The sequence below is a fragment of the Carcharodon carcharias genome, chromosome 3 (genome assembly GCF_017639515.1).
Source record: "Carcharodon carcharias isolate sCarCar2 chromosome 3, sCarCar2.pri, whole genome shotgun sequence".
NCBI lineage: Eukaryota > Metazoa > Chordata > Chondrichthyes > Lamniformes > Lamnidae > Carcharodon > Carcharodon carcharias.
The window spans coordinates 7,412,450-7,430,087 of record NC_054469.1 but is presented as its reverse complement, the minus strand read 5'-3'; the positions used below and the strand labels follow the sequence as shown (position 1 = coordinate 7,430,087).

Sequence of the window (17,638 nt, the reverse complement as noted above, 5' to 3'; positions counted from 1 at the left end):
CTCTGCTGACCAGCATCAGGAAGAGCCGGTTGAAATTTATCGGGAACATAATAAATCACGATCTAGAAAGTCTGCTGATGGACAAGATCTATGGTAAAAGAGATTGAGGTAGACAGAGAATTATCTTTCGAAAGAGCCTCGCAAACTGGATGAATGTACCACCAACGAAGATGATCCACGCCTCTAAAGTAAGATTAACTTTGAGGTCCATGGTCACCACGGTACTTAGGGCATGGTACCTGAAGAGAGAGAGACTGGGGAATGGGACTGACTGGATTGCTCCATAGAGAGCCAGCGTGGACTTGATAGGCTGAATAGCCTCCTGTGCCATAAATACTCAGGCTGAGAGAGAAAGGAACAGAAAGACATGCTGATAAGGAGGGAGTAGGTTTATAGAGCATAAAATCTGGCATCAGCCAATTGAGCTGAATGGCCTGTTTCCAAGCTGTAAATGACAAAAAAGGAGCCAGCCCATTCAATCTACTTTCATGGTCAACTGAATTTTTCCCCACTATAACAGACGTATGAAATCTAAGGACTGAACTGCACATTCTAACCATAAACTAAATAATAGGTTCATGCCTAAAATTTTCAGTCTTGGCCTGGATCATAGGGCAAAGGGGGAATGAAACTTAAGAACAGAGAGAGAGAGAGATCTAAGCCACTCAACCCCTTGTACCTGTTCTGTTTTTGTGAGACTGGCTGATCTGTACCTCAATTCCATATTCCTTGATTCCCTTAAGCAACAAAAGTCTACCAATCTCAATTGGCTCCCAGCATCCACAATGTTTTACATAGAATGTACAGCATTGAAACAGGTCATTCAGCTCAAGTTGCCCATGCTGGTGTTTATCCTCCACACAGACCTCTTCCTGAGCATTGAACTGACCATAACTGCATATGCTGACGTACGTGTTGATGCAGTACTGAATGATTTTGTTGGAGAGTTCCAAATTTCCATCAGCCTTTGTGGAAAAAGTGCTTCCTGATTTCCTGCCTAAACGACCTAACTCTAATTTTCAGATCCTGGATTCCTTACAAGAGGAAATAGTTTCTCAGTATTTTTGTCAACCCCATACAGAGAAATGTTTATAATAATCTGAAATGTGCTAATGAGAAACCAAAGTGCAACTTTGTATTGAACCTTACTCTTTTTTTTACATATAGAACATCTTGTTCCATGTGCAGTCATGCCTTATGTCCTTGCTTTGTTTCCACCTCTTGCATGGCTGTGGTCTGCTCTTCTACGTGTCTACAGCCTGACACCACATCCAAATATATATAGTTATCCGTCAACTTGATAAATCTACGCTCATTCATGTCAAGCTCACCAATCTGTTCACTGATCTCTGTACAGTTTGACACTCAACTGCAAGAACACAAGGTGCTAGGAAAACTGAAAGGTCTGAAGGTGGATAAATCACCTGGACCAGATGGATTACACCCCAGAGTTCTGAAGGAGAGAGCTGAAGAGATAGTGGAGGCGTTAGTGGTGATCTTTCAGGAATCACAGGAGTCAGGGAGGGTCCCAGAGGACTGGAAAATCAGTAATGTAACCCCCCTGTTTAAGAAGGGAGTGAGGCAAAAGACGGGAAATTACAGGCCAATTAGCCTGACCTCGGTCGTTGGTAAGACTTTAGAGTCCATTATTAAGGATGTGATTTCAGAATACTTGGAAGTACATGGTAAAATAGGGCAAAGTCAGCATGGTTTCATCAAGGGGAGGTCATGCTTGACAAATCTGTTAGAATTCTTTGAGGAGGTAACAAGTAGGTTAGACAAAGGAGAGCCAATGGATATTATCTGCTTGGACTTCCATAAGGCCTTTGACAAGGTGCCGCACAGGAGGCTGCTCAGTAAGATAAGAGCCCATGGTGTTAGAGGCAAGGTACTAGCATGGATAGAAGATTGGCTGTCTGGCAGGAGGCAGAGAGTGGGGATAAGGGGGTCCTTCTCTGGATGGCTGTCGGTGACTAGTGGAGTTCCGCAGGGGTTAGTGTTGGGACCACAACTTTTCACTTTATACATTAATGATCTAGATGAAGGAACTGAGGGCATTCTGGCTAAGTTTGCAGATGATACAAAGATAGGTGGAGGGACAGGTAGTATTGAGGAGGCGGGGAGGCTGCAGAAGGATTTGGACAGGTTAGGAGAATGGGCAAAGTAGTGGCAGATGGAATACAATGTGAGGAAATATGAGGTCATGAACTTTGGTAGGAAGAATAGAGGCATAGACTATTTTCTAAATGGGGAGAGAATTCAGAAATCTGGAGTGCAAAGGGACTTGGGAGTCCTTCCTAGTCCAGGATTCTCTTAAGGTTAACTGGCAGGTTGAGTCGATAGTTAGGAAGGCAAATGCAATGTTGGCATTTATTTTGAGAGGACTAGAATATAAAAGCAGGGATGGACTGCTGAGGCTTTATAAGGCTCTGGTCAGCCCACATTTAGAATATTGTGAGCAATTTTGGGCCCCGTATCTCAGGAAGGATGTTCTGGCCCTGGAGAGGGTCCAGAGGAGGTTCACGAGAACGGTCCCAGGAATGAAAGGCTTAACATATGAGCAACGTTTGAGGACTCTGGGTCTATACTCGATGGAGTTTAGAAGGATGAGGTGGGATCTGATTGAAACTTACAGAATACTGAAAGGCCTGGCTAGAGCGGATTTGGGGAAGATGTTTCCATTAGTATGAGAGACTAAGACCTGAGGGCACAGCCTCAGACTAAAGGGAAGACCTTTTAGAACAGAGATGAGGAGAAACTTCTTTGGCCAGAGAGTGGTGAATCTATGGAATTCATTGCCACAGAAGGCTGTGGAGGCCAGGTCATTGAGTGTATTTAAGACCGAGATAGATAGGTTCTTGATTGGTAAGGGGATCAAGGGTTATGGAGAGAAGGTGGGATAATGGGGTTGAGAAACTTATCAGCCATGATTGAATGGCGGAGCAGACTCGATGGGCCGATTGGCTAATTTTTGCTCCTATGTCTTATGGTCTTATGGACCTGATCACATACTCTATTTAAACTGAATAAGTACGTTGCTTGCAATTACCCACAGAAAAAAAAATCTGGAATACGCAACATATGGAGCATTCAAACTATTCCCTCCTTTTTGGCAACCACTTAAGTTGCCCAAGGCTTCCAACAGCCCTCCCCAGTGTTAGACCCCCAAGATCTTGTTGACCTTAACACCTTAAGCCCAGGCAACAGACAACCATGTCCTGTTCGTGCTTTTATTTCCTACTTGCTGTTTGTACAGTGCTAGTTTGGAAAGGGCTCCTCTGAGTGCCCTTGCTTCTTGGGTGGCTGCTCCCTAACTGGGAGATCAAAATCTGTCCATGTCAGCCGCCTGCGATGTATGGATATTAATGGAATGAAATTTGAAATAAAATGTGGTCCACAAGGTCCCATGGTAAATATCTGTGCAACCCACATAATCCAAGAGCTTAGCCAATCTCTGACATTAACTCTCAAGCAATCTTTAAATAAATCTATGATGTGTATCTTTTACTTCAAACTTGAATTACTACAGTAAAGTGGTGCAAAAAATGTTGATGGGATTTGGGAAATGGTTGCCACTACCTCTCTTAGTGTCTAGCATGACCTTCTGTTTCTATCTTTCAGTTTGATTCAAGCCCAGCAGATGTCAGAGGTCAATTGTGTTATCTCCAGTCTTTCCTCCTCTACTCACCCCAGAGCACTGATAGGGTTAGCATTTCTATTGCACTGCTGTCTCCCTGATATGCATAACGTGTCTCAGTATTAAATCTCTAGCTTACCAACATTACACAGTTGTATGGGGAAGTGTCATTGCTGTTCTTATTTGAACATTTTATTTACCAATATACTGGGTGATGGGAGGGAGGGGATGAACACCATTAAAGTCACTGACCGCTACCCCTCCCCTGCAATTCATCATCGCGTTGCTGCACCAGTGACACACCAGTGCTTGAGTCATCTTCAGCAGTCTGAGAGAAAAACATTTTGAAATTGCACTGCTGGGTGCCAAGGGACGCGGAGTGAAAATTTCACGCCCCATATGTACACTGAAGTTTTATTGATGCCGTTGAGAGTAATACGGAACATTTTCCAAGTACTAATGGACACGGTGATGTATTATCAAGAGAAGAAGCAGATTCTGTGTTGTGAATATTTTTTCAAATGTGTTAAATATCTACAAAACCCTGTACTAGTTGTTTGTGTTTAGTGTATTCTGACCACTCTCCTCATAGTGCGCTGTCTGCACGGTGACCCTGTGGTGTTATGTCCATAGGCCAGTCTGGTGTGAGGCTCTACTGGCTCTGTTGAGTGAGAAGCCTCTGGCAGTGCTGCCCTGTCACATGCCTCCATTCCATACTAAGCATTAGCCATAGCAATGACTGTTGGCAGTGTTATGGGATAAATAAACGCTGCATCACAAATGCTTCACAGGAGTTTCTTTTCACTGTCATGTAGGCAGGTACAGCGTCCAATTATTTTTGGAAAAATATACTTTATTCATAAAATATCAAAAGATATTACAAAACATTTCTAAATGGCCATCACAGAAACTGCAATCATATTCAACTTTTACACATGGATCACGAGGTGCTTCAGTACAATCAATGATCATTACAGTCATTTCAATATGGTCATTACACATAGAGTACAATGGGATTGGAGTTATCGACATACAAAGTGTTGCACTCTGAGGTGCTTCAATAGAATTATGATACATTTAGTATTCACTACGTACAATCTGAGAGTCGTACAGCCTGAGGGGTCTACACAATTCCCAGCACCTCAGTGCGCTATTGCAGAAAGGTCATAGACAGCGACCTTTCCCTATTGTGCCTTTGCGGCGGCTGCCCCAAGCTTTAGTGCGTCCCTCAGCACATAGTTATTACCTTGGAATGTGCCAGTCTGCAACACTCGGTCGGGGACAACTCTTTGCGCTGGAAGACCAACAAATTTCGAGCAGACCAAAGAGCGTCTTTCACCGAGTTGATGATCCTCCAGTTGCAGTTGATGTTTGTCTCGGTGTGTGTCCCTGAGAACAGCCATTAGAGCACAGAGTCCTGTGTCACGGAGCTGCTCGGGATGAACCTCGACAGAAACCACTGCATCTCTCTCCAGACCTTTGCAAAGGCACATTCCACACGGAGGTGAACAGTGACCTCTTCCTCACCACAGCCATCTCGAGGGCAGTGTGCAGAGGGGGTGAGACTCTTGGTGTGTAGGAAGGATCTGACAGGGAATATCTTTCTCACCACAAGCCCAGCTACTTCTTGGTGTTTGTTGGAAAGTTCTGGCGATGAGGCATTCTGCCAAATGATTTTGACAGTCTGGTCGGGGAACCATCCCACAGGATCCACCATCTCCTTTTCCCTCAGGGCCTCTAGGACGTTACGTGCTGACCACTGCCTGATGGACTTGTGGTCAAAGGTGTTTCTCTGCATAAATTTTTCTACGAGGGACAGGTGGTGTGGCACGGTCCAAACTACTTGGAGCGTTCCGTGGCAGCGTGGCCAGACCCATCCTTCACAACACCAGGGACAGGTAGAACCTCAGCACGTAGTGACACTTGGTGTTTGCGTACCGAGAGTCTATGCACAGCTTGATGCAGCCACACACAAAGGTGGCCATCAGGATGAGGGTGATGTAGGGCATGTTTTTCCCCCCCCTTTGTCTAGAGGCTTGTACATCGCGTCCCTGCGGACACGATCCATTTTCAACCTCCAGATAAAGCAAAAGATGGCTCGGATGATCACAATTGTGCAGGAGTCCGGAATGGGCCCGACCTGCACCACGTACAGCAACACTGAGAGTGCCTCACACTTGATGACCAGGTTCTTACCCACAATGGAGAGGGAGTGTCGCTCCCACATGCCCAGTTTTCTTTCCATCATTGCCACTCCTTCCAGTTTCTAATGCATGCCTCTGTCCTTCCGACCCATATCCCCAGCACCTTCAGGCCATCTGACCTGATGGTGAAAGAGATAAAGGATCGGTCAGCCCAGTTCCCAAAGAACATGGCCTTGCTCATGCCACGATTTACCTTGGCTCCCGAGGCCAGTTCAAACTGGTCACAGATGTGGATCAGTCTGCCCACCGACAGCAGATCCGAGCAGAAGACGGCGACATCATCCATGTACAGGGAGGCTTTGACCTGAGTGCCTCCACTGCCTGGGATTGTCACTCCTCTTATGCACAGATACTTCCTGATGGACTCAGCAAAGGGTTCTATGCAACACAAACAGGACAAGCTAGAGAGGGCAGCCCTTCCTGATCCCAGATTTAATAGGAAAGCTATCTCATTCCCACCTACTGATTGAAACTGCACTGCTGATGTTAGTGTAGAGCAGTTGGATCCAGTTGCGGATTCCCTCCCCAAACTCCATTTTGGAGAGCACATCCACCTTATAGGTGTGCAATATTCTGTCAAAAGCCTTCTCCTGATCCAGGCTGATGAGGCAGGTGTCCACACCCCTGTCTTGTACAGAGGCAATTGTATCCCTGAGCAGCACAAGGCTGGCAGAGATCTTCCTGTCGGGCACAGCGCAGGTTTGATCAGGGTGGATCAGCAACTCCAAAGCAGACTTGACCCGATTGGCGATGATCTTGGACAGAATCTTATAGTCCACATTCAACAGTGAGGTACAGTGTCCAATAGATAACTACAAGATGAGTGCCCCTGTTTTTGAAAGTTGATCAAGGGGCTGAATATTTGTCTCCCAGGACTATAGGAAGCACATTTTAACATCTGCTGATCCCTGACTTCACATGTTTCTGAGGTCTGGGATATCCCCCGCCAAAATCATTTTAATTTGCACTTAAAATTTGTGCACACTAGCCAATTTTGAGCACTTCAATACTTAAAGATGAATAGAATTTTTTAGATTAAAATCAGAGTTAAAATGATCTTTGGTCCATATTCAGGCCACCGACCAGGTATCACATCAGCAGTCACTCTTCTTCCTCCATCTTATCACACGAGCATTTCTTTCCCTCTCTAGTTCATACTGGCATTCTATTACCCACATCATCCCAATAGAAATCTCCTCCTGTGCCCAAAGCATCATTTCCAGTCCTACCTGTTGCTGAGAGACGTTTTAGGTGGGGGATTATCATCACAGTTTTGCAAGAATGTCAAATTTCAAATGATCAAGAAGGAAGAGTGCTGATTGGTTGGCAAGTTGACTCTGGCTGAGGCATTGCCATGGAGAAAGCAATGAGAAACTGTATGGAAACTTGCGAACCAATTAGCACCTTTTCCGCCTGTGGCATAAATTGTTATGATGGTTTGAAATTTGGCATTCTTGTATTGTTCGGATGAATGCAAGACGAAAAGCTTGGGGAACGTCTCTCCTCTTAGCAATATTTGATGTGCACGCTGTTTAGGAATTCCCGCTCACAACATCCCTTTGTCCTGGGGAAGGTGCAGGAAATAACCCAGTTAAAAAATGCATCCACATAAGTACGTTCCACACCTGGTTACAGCCGTGGGCTGAACTCCTAGCTTTTTGAACGGTAATGGAACCATCAGACTATAATCTGAATCACATCTGAAAGATGACACCATGTTAATACAGCACTTCACTGCACTGTTGTGTCAGCCACATCATATACCCTAGTCCAAGTACGGAAGTCACAGCCTTGTGACCCAAAGGCAAAAGTGCTACCAACTGAGATGTATACCGATTCCCTTTTTAAAAAAATTGTAACCTTTGTATGTGTCCATAACAATTTGGAGAGCAGCAGTGCCTTTAGGATGATATTGGTGTTAATCCCCAGTGCCAGCTTCTATCTTCTGGGTGTGATATTGATATTAGACGCAGTCAGCCTTTCACCCTGTGGTGTGGTGAGTGTACTGTGTCCAGTTCCAGCCTCCACCTTTTGCGTTTGAATTACTATTTAAACCCAGCAGTGACTGGCTCTTCTCCTGGCTGTGGTATTTTATACCTGGCATTGACTACTCTACTGTCTGAGTGAAGTATGTGGGTATTCAGTACTCAGTACTGCCTGTCAGCTGTTCTGTGTTGGATTCAGTTAAATTTCCCCGTTAGTTTAGAATTTGATGTTCAGAATTTGATTCCCAGCAGAAACTTGCTTGTGTAATGAGCTACATAAATTTGAATTATCCAAGGTAAAGTAGAAAACACTGAGAGAGACTGGCCAGATTGACGGACTGAGTGGTGATGCTCATCGCTGCATTTTAAAGAATACCTGAACAGATAACCTGATAACCTGTCTGTTTAGGTTGATGCTGTGCATTTCTGGGCTTTTCTATATCGGGGAATCCAAATGCAGTTTTCTCTCCTTTTTAAATATCTGACAAAAGTGTCAGAATCAGCAAGCCCAACCCAGATGAGAGGCAGGGTGGGGTGCACAGAGGAAAGATGTTCTTACTTGCTTGAGACAGTGAAAGGCATTTCTTCCCTCCCTTATTGACTGGAAGAATGTGCGTTAGAAGACCAGGTTCTGAAAGAGGAATTCTTTTCAATAGTTTTTTTAAATGTACTCACACGAGTGCACAGACAAAAACGACAAGCTAGTGCTGGTTCTTTAGAGAGGATATATTCGTGGGCTGAGCCAGCATTTATAAACAAGTTGGATTGGATTTCCATCTCCGAAACAATGAAGTCCTGGAGAAGTTATGAATCATCCCCCCCCCGCCAATGTTGACAGGCTGATTCCTAGCACATAAAGGGCAGTGTACTCACTGATCTCAATCTGCTCAGGCAGCATTTCATCCTTGCGCTCTTTCTCCATGCCACACCTTCCGTTTGCCTATCATCAATGCAGCTTTGAAGGTTTGGTCTGACGCGTGGAATCTGTCCTCTTCCGGGCATTAGATGGAAGTGATGCCATTGGCAGCCCCCATAACTTTAGGTTGCCTTCGGTTTTCCTTCTTTAGCCCATGATCTTTTCTTCCTTCATCGTTCGAGCCTTGCTAGGGTGCAGTTCAGTAGACACTGCCAACTCTCCATTCCCCCATTCCCCTCCATCAGAGATCAGTGAGTAGTATTGTTCTTGATAGAAAGTTCCCTTTTCAATTTGCTCCAGTTTGATGAACAGTTCCCTTTTCAGATTATTTGCTGTGACTTGATTTAATGTTGAATATGGATAGAAACTGGAGGAGGATCTTCCATTGAGTTTGTTAAGATTGCAGGCAAAACTACATTATCGCCATCAGCACCCAGCCAAGCACTGAGGAAATCTGATGCAGCATTTTTGCTGCCCAGCTGAACTTATTCCAATGCAGTTCAAACACTGGGCCCTTTGTCCTTTGTGCTCAGTAACATTGCCTCAAGCCCTCCAGTGAACTGGGTGTTAGATATCTTAGCACCTTTACTAACCAGTCCATTAGAAACTGAAATAATTAATTGCCCTTTTTTGATTAAAATAAGTCGAGTGAGAAAAGGCTGTTCAGCCCATTTCATCTAGAGTCTGTTTAACTACTATGCTGTTGTGCACTGCACTTCCTAACCTCCTGTGAAAAATGTAACATTAAAATGTAAGGCTGATCCTGAATCATACTCCATCTGGAGCTGAAAGATGACCATCTGCCCTCTTCTGACTTCTACCTGGGTCACTCCCTTCAAGGCCTACCCTTGAGATAGTGGTAATGCAACTGAGCTGCAAGGAAAGGGAACTGGGTCTGTATCCTCCCCACTCCTCCTCCTCTCCTCAGTGGCTTTCAAGATATCATGCCACAAATCACATTCCTTTTTATTCTTTGCTTTTGTGTGTGTCAGTATTGATATGTTTCAGTCTCCATGTGTACGTGCCTCTGCATCTCTCCGATTCTGTGTGTCTCCCTCTTTCTGTGCCATCTGTCTGTCTAGACATGTTTCTTTCTCTCCAATGGTTCTGTTAAGATTGAGTGATTATTGTTTTGGTTTTAGTGTCCGATGACATGGCTTAGCTCCAAACACACTGTAACTTGACAGATGACAGATGCACTGTCAGTTGGATAGTGGCCTCCTTGTGGGAGTTACACTTTTAACATAATGCGGACTAAATAAATATAACAAAGGAATACATTCAGTAAATATTTATATATAAAACTCACATTCATTCAATCGGTTTGAACTGGCCACTTTTAGTGCATGATGCTGTATTCTGAGACACCTATGTGTGAACATAAGGTTGATTTCTTCCACACATTGAGGCCCTTTTCTCTGCTGTGCTAACACAGAGAAAATGGTTGTTTACAAGGTATCTCCCTGAAAGAGGAAGAACCATAACTAGTACCTGATAAACAGCTCAAATTCTTTCACCCTCAGCCACAGGTATATTGCGCACTAAAGTTAAAGAGGTGCTGAAATTTGTGGGATAGCCCTTATGTTTTCTAAATTCACACTTGGCTTTTATTTCTCTCCCAGATTTGTTTTGAAAAGGTGAGGAGAGTGATTCAGTAAATGTATCAAGGAGCATGAAACAGAAAATGTCTTGCATTAAAAATACATAAATTAGCAAATACTTAAATTAGCAAATTACTTTTCCTTTTCTTTCCTTTTGTAGAAACGATATCTACAATCACTTGGATAGAATTGATTCGAGTTTGGATAATCTCCAGAACTTACTATCAGGGCAAACTTTCAACATGGAATCCAGCACGCTCTTAGACGTGAGTTTGTTTCCATTGTCTCCCAGTTCTTCTGTTGTGAACTATGAATTTAAATTCTCCAGCTGCTGTGCTGGATTTTTAACTTATATAAATCTGGAATAAAATACTAGTCTCAGTAATGGTGACCATGAAACGACTGGCTTGTTGAAAAAATCCCATCTGGTTCACTAATGTCCTTTAGGGAAGGAAATCTGCTGTCCTTATCCGGACTGGCCAATAGGTGACACCAGACCCACAGCATGACTCTTAACCACTTATTCAAGAAGGCAGCTCACCACCACGTCCTCCAGGGCAATTAGAAATGGGCAATAAATACAGGCCTTGCCAGTGACACTGACATCCAGTGACTAAAGAAAACCTTCAGTGGCCACTCCTTCAAAATTGAATCATTCTCTTCATATTTAAGAAATGGCCAAACATGAACATTACAACAAAATAAAGAAAAATTAAGAACAATAATTACTCGAGCATACTTCAAATCACTTTGATTAACCCTGTCCTTCCAGCAGTGCAGAGTGGGAATTGAAGCTCATGGTCTTCTTTGAGACACTTTTCTGTATTCAACACACAATTATATGGGCTGGGGAGGTGGTGGCGTAGTGGTATTGTCACTAGATTGGTAATCCAGAGACCCAGGGCAATTCTTTGGCAACTGGGTTCAAATCCCACCACAGTAGATGGTAGAATTTGAATTCAATAAAAATCTGGAATTAAGAAAAAAAAAGTCTAGTTGTCAATTGTTGTAAAAACCCATCTGGTTCACTAATCTGCTGTCCTTACCTGGCCTGGCCTACAAGTGACTCCAGACCCACACCAATGTGGCTGACTCTTAAATGCAATGGGATGGGCAATAAATTGCAGCCCAGCCAGCGATGCCCACATCCCAAGACCAAATTAAAAAAATATATGTATATATTATATACCCGAGGTGGGTGAGCTGTGACACAATCTAGTTCCTTTATCCATTTGGACAGCAGAGGAATTAATATGGAACTATTGTTCCATATGTAGAAGTTTAGAAACTAACTTTTGGTTTCTTTCCTCTACAGCTTTTCAACCCCTCGCTGTCTGCCATTGATTTGAACTTGCCAGATGTCGAGGGTAACCTAGCAGAAGTAAGTACAGTAATTCCTTGCTTAACATTGTGGCTGCTTTCCTGAAAAGTGCAACTTTAAATGAAACAATGTTAAGCGAATTAGGTTCTCCCATTACAGCCAATGGAAAAGCTGTAGTTAGGTTCTGCAGGACCTTTCTCGGCAAAAAAAGCATTAAAGCATTAAAATAAAAAGAAAATACTGTGGATGCTGGAAATCTAAAATAAAAACAAAATGCTGGAAATACTCAGCCTGGCAGCATCTGTGGAGAGAGAAACAGAGTTAACATTTTGAGTTAAATATGACTCTTCAGAATAAACCCATAGCAGACAGGGCTCATACTCCCTGTATAACTCCATTCAAAGCAGGGAAATAAACCCACACTAAACAGAGCTCCTACTCCCTGTATAACTCTACACAGAGCAGGGAAATAAACCCATACCAGGCAAGGTTCCTACTCCCTCTGTTCAGGAAGCTCTTAGATGAACTTAACTTTGAGGGAACTATTTATGGATTTGACAAAAGCAAGTATTATATTAATTTGCCCACATTACTGACCTGTCTTTTTACTAATTATCTTTACAGATGCAGGATCTGATGGGCTCACAGGAACAAAAAAGTTCAGAGTCAGATACAAGTGCTTTGGATGCAGGTAATTCAAAAGGAGACCACAAAATCTTCTTAAACCCACATGAAGGGGTGTTTCCCTAAATACTCTCTGGTTTAAGCCTGAATTCCTTGCACAAGATGTGGATTCTTTGTATAAGGTTTGCATTTATCTGGTGTCTGCCTCATCCTTGTGAAGTCTCAAGGCACTTCACAGTCACCAAGTCACTTTTGAAGTCTGGAAATAGGTAAACATGATGCACAGCAAGGTCCCATAAAACACAGTGAGATGAACCTGTGTTTACTGTGCATTAGTTGTGGCATTAGTATTCACTAGGGGAACTGCCTTCTGATCTCCAAATATAGCACTAATGCTTTGTCAGAGATTTCCTATTACTGAATAATGATTAAAAGAAAGACCATGACAACTTACACTACTGATTGATAACAGCACCCTTTTCTCCTGTCGTATAAATTGTTGTGATTGTTTGAAATCTGGCATTCTTGTGTTCGTCCTGATGAGTGCAAGATGAAAAACTTCAGCAAAATGTCTCTCTTTTAAGCAATATTACTGATATTGCCAATTACCCATTTTATTCGAGTCAAACAGGCATGGCCAGTTTGAATTGCAATTTATAATAATATGCACATTATATTGCATCTTTTGTACCTATCCAAAAGGATGGAGTGTCAGTTTAGTGTTTAATCCGAAAAATGACACCTCATGATGCAGCATTCGCTTCAGTGCAAACCTAATTACATGCTAAAGTCCTGGTACAGGGCATGAACTCTCAAACGTCTGACTCCAGGGTGTTGTGATATAATGTGCATATCTTAAACTACTGTCAATCATCACCGTCTCAATAGGATATGTCGTAGTCCCATGACTTGTAGTCAGTCTGAAAGCAACAGCAGTTGAGGTCAGGCCTCCCTCTGAACCAACATTATTGTTTCACCATTCCTTGTGTATGACTGGTATACTTAGGTCAAAGAAAAGAAGAACATAATATGGCGCAAGAGTGCGGTCTTATGTTTTTTTTAGTTTAGTAGATGATTGAGAGGTGATCTTACTGAAACATAAGATTAAGGGGCTTGACAGGATCGACGCTGGGAGAATATTTCCCCTGGCTGGGGAATCTAGAGCTAGGGATCACAGCCTCAGAACAAGGAGACAGCTAGGACTGAAAGGAAAAAGTTCTTCACTCACCATTTGGAATTCTCTACCCCAGAGAGTTGTAGCAGCCCAACTGTTAAGTAAATTCAAGTCAGAGATTGATGGATTTTTGGATAGTACGGAAAAAGGGGATAGCAAAGAATGATATAGCTATTGTAGAAGATCAGCTGTGATCTTATTGAATGGCAGAGCAGGTTCAAGAGCTCAAATGGCCTCCTCCTGCTCCTATTTCCAGGGTTCTTATTGACTTTCATTCGTATGGCCAGGAGTTGCTGGAGTGCCCCCCTGGGCTTCCTAAAGAAAGACTCAGCCTCAGTTGCACTGGCTTGTAAATGGCATTTGAGCATGTAGCTCATGGTGCAGGAGTTTGCCATGGGTGAGAAAGAGAATAGGTACTGATTGGGAATTAGTGATCAGGCAGTACAGTACTTTGATATTCTTTTTGAAGCTTTCAGGTTGGAAGTCAATGGAAAGACAAGGAGTTGAGGAACCCTGCAGTTTTGAGATCCTGAGTTAGAGTAAAAAGTTGCAGGGCTTTGGGGAAAAGGCAGGGGACTTGGACTCTTGAGTTCATCTTACATAGAGCCTGCATGGACATGACAGGCCGAATGGACTTTGTGACACGACCATTCTATGAATTTATCAACTTGCAGGTCTGAAATGAAGAGCAGACAGAGTTTGATGAAGTTGGGATGGGAGGAGGCTGGTGTGGAGCATAAACCACTTGGGCCAAATGGCCTGTTTCTGCCTCTACATTTTATGTGGTAGAAATGGCTGGATATGCAGTCAGCATCTAAGGGAAAAGCATAGGGTGAGATTAGTGTTATGTAGGATCCCTGTTGGACACAGGCCCTCTTTCCTCTTCAGCTGCCAGTTGCCCTGCTGCATGCCCAATATTTTCTGTTCTTATTTCAGCAAAACAAAACAAAGGATCAATGGTGGCTTTACCTTCAATTGGTTACACATTTCATTGCCGGTTTGGCTCTTTGGGTATCATTCTCACATCTGACACTAGATTTTGGTTCAGTATCAACTCCAGTGGTTGGCTCACTAACCTCGACCACTAATTCTCTGTCTTGTGTGGTGTGCCAATGCTTCAGATGGTCGAACCTCCTGGTTCTGATCGGGGTTTATTAAAATCCCCATGCCACTACTCAGAGAAGAACAAGGAGTTCTCCCAGTGCCCTGACTAATGTTCCTCCCACACCCAACACCACCTTGATGAGCATTGATTAATTAGCCATGATCTGATTGAATGGCAGTAGAACACAATTGAGGGACTGAATGGCCGCTTCCTACACCATTTATTCCTGTGATCTCTGGATAATCACCAGGAAAGTAAACCATGGTTTGTTTGCTGTAGGGATAGTAACGGGAAATCAGAAATTCTGCACTATGCTGTGGAGCTGTTGGGATAGTTTTTCATATTATCTGTGTGCAACAGGACCTTGTCCTTTGCAGACTGAAGGAGCATGTCTGCACATTGCGCCTTTTTTAGCTAAACAAAAGCTTGGGGACAGCCATTCCCTGGTTCATTCCCCAGGGCCAATGCCTTGACCAATCAGAGTTGACCTGCCTGGTTTAAATTTAAACAAAAGCTTGACAGTTAACTGTTCCCTGGTGCATTCTCCATGGTAACACCTCTACCAATCAGAGTCTGCTTGCCAACCAATCAGCACTCTCTTCTCATGCAGCAGTAATTGTTGTTCTCTGTACTATTGGTATTCTTGGGAACCTGCCCTGATGAGTGCCAGATGAAAAGCTTCAACAGCATGCCTGTTTTCCAGCAATACTCAAATTCTGTAGAATTTGAACCAATGTCACCACTGTGTTTCTATTCCCAAAATAACTGGGCAATTGGAACCCTGCTGTGGTTGGTTGTAGAACGACCCTCTCCCCAGTCTAGGTGCACTGATGCCAGCTGTCGGTCCACAGCTAAGATCCACTTACTCAGATCAGGAAGTAAACCTTGTATCTGTAGTCTGAATGACCACGTGCAGCCTCTATCACCGAGACACTGAATACCTCCCTGTTTATCTGGAAACCAATTCAGTCGCACTGCGCAATGGAGTAATTTGTGTTTTATGCCCCTCTCTTGTCTAGGAAAACAAGTTGTCCAGTACAGTGCCCCACCTCTGCTAATGGTAGACACCAACTCCAGCGACACAGGGGACCTCCCCGTCTTATTTGAACTCGGAGATTCTCCGTACTTCCCGCCTGAAGACAACCTGAACCTAGATGCCACAGATGATGACCCACTGTCTCTCTTATCAAACGCCAACCTGTCTCACACACAGGATCCACCTGTCTCCTAACTCCAGGAGCACCACCCCCTCCACTTTCCTCTACCCCTGCCTCGATCCAATCGCTGGACTGCTTGTTCGGGGTACAGCTTTCTGCTCCAGGAGAGGACACAGGATGAGAGTGAAACTGTATCTTTAAATATTTAATTTTAACCAGTTTGCTTTTCTAGCCTGATAAACCCTTATTGCAAGTAGAGAGCAGCCCGGGTTCAAGCACAGGGAAGTGTGTCATAGGGATCCTTCTCCTGTCGGATCCCAAATTTCAGTGATTAAGGACGAGACAATTGATTGCAGACTACAGTTTTATAGTCTTGTTTCTCCCTCCCTCTTTAAGAGACAGAGAGCGGTTAGACTTCCATTATCCTAATAACAGGTTCTATTGGAGGAAAATTAGAAACCACTATAAATTTTCTCACTGCGTGAAGAAAGACAGTTTTATTACTTTGATTCCTGTTTTGCGTTGTCCCTATTCTGCACCTTCTCTCCCTCCCCCTTGCCTCCACTGTCCTTGTTTTGTATATTTACACTTTAATCCAGTTGCTGATAAGTGAAGATGTATTTTTGATTCGTATATTAAAAAAAGTTTTTTAAAAAAAGTTAATATTCTAGCTTGTACTCTAAAGCCTGCAATGATGTGGTAGAAAGGAGGTTTATTTTTTTATACACTATATTTGGAAGCTTGTAAAATAGTTTTGCAAAGAATCAGAAACTGTAACATGGGGGATGAAGGGTCATTGTTTCGACAGAACTGGTGTAATCCATGCACATCACATCTCCATTACTCATACTCGCAATGCACACATTCACATTGAAGACAAGCTCAGTTCCCTGAACATTTCTTTCCAACACTGGTGATGGGTTATTTCAATGGGATACAGGCAGGGTCCCTGCCAGTGATATAACTGTAGTTGGTCTTGATGCTCAGGACTTGAGCCCACAATCTCAGCTGATATCCTAGTGCAGTCCCGAGGAAGCACAATCTTTCAGATGAGATGTGGATCTGCCTGTTACAGTGAATGCAGAAGAACCCATAGCATTTTTCAAAGAAAATCCAAGATTCCCCCAGATATCGTGGCCAGAATTTATCTCTTTCATTTTCTCAATCCAGCTTCCAAATTGCAACGGAACATGCCAGGCCTTACCACCCGAAAGACTGTATTTGGGCAATCCATTGGATCTTTACTCTGTATCTAACCCCGTGCTGTACCTGTCCTGGGTGTGTTTGATGGGGACAGTGTAGAGGGAGCTTTACTCTGTATCTAACCCCGTGCTGTACCTCTCCTGGGAGTGTTTGATGGGGACTGTGTAGAGGGAGCTTTACTCTGTATCTAACCCCGTGCTGTACCTGTCCTGGGAGTGTTTGATGGGGACAGTGTAGAGGGAGCTTTACCCTGTATCTAACCCCGTGCTGTACCTGTCCTGGGAGTGTTTGATGGGGACAGTGTAGAGGGAGCTTTACTCTGTATCTAACCCCGTGCTGTACCTGTCCTGGGAGTGTTTGATGGGGACAGTGTAAAGGGAGCTTTACTCTGTACCTAACCTCGTGCTGTACCTGCCCTGGGAGTGTTTGATGGGGACAGTGTAGAGGGAGCTTTACTCTGTATCTAACCCTGTGCTGTACCTGTCCTGGGAGTGTTTGATGGGGACAGTGTAGAGGGAGCTTAACTCTGTATCTAACCCCGTGCTGTACCTGTCCTGGGAGTGTTTGATGGGGATAGTGTAGAGGGAGCTTTACTCTGCGTCTAACCCCGTGCTGTACCTGTCCTGGGAGTGTTTGATGGGGACAGTGTAGAGGGAGCTTTACTCTGTATCTAACCCTGTGCTGTACCTGTCCTGGGAGTGTTTGATGGGG

General features: G+C 43.8%; 1 protein-coding gene across 9 annotated transcripts in view; it reads left to right on the top strand.

Moving 5' to 3' along the window:
• The window catches only part of hsf1 (heat shock transcription factor 1), a 105,148-nt gene extending 88,766 nt beyond the window's left edge, over nt 1-16,382 (top strand). For 5 of the 9 annotated variants that reach the window (XM_041184199.1, XM_041184197.1, XM_041184196.1 and 2 more), the window contains 5 exons: nt 3,622-3,705; nt 10,504-10,609; nt 11,659-11,724; nt 12,289-12,355; nt 15,587-16,382. In XM_041184199.1, the coding sequence (XP_041040133.1) occupies nt 3,622-3,705; nt 10,504-10,609; nt 11,659-11,724; nt 12,289-12,355; nt 15,587-15,798 (535 nt within the window). In that variant the 3' untranslated portion in view covers nt 15,799-16,382. The remainder of the gene's footprint in view (nt 1-3,621; nt 3,706-10,503; nt 10,610-11,658; nt 11,725-12,288; nt 12,356-15,586) is intronic. The other 4 variants (XM_041184203.1, XM_041184202.1, XM_041184201.1 and 1 more) reach the window with 3 other exon arrangements.
• Nucleotides 16,383-17,638: the final 1,256 nt, after the last annotated feature.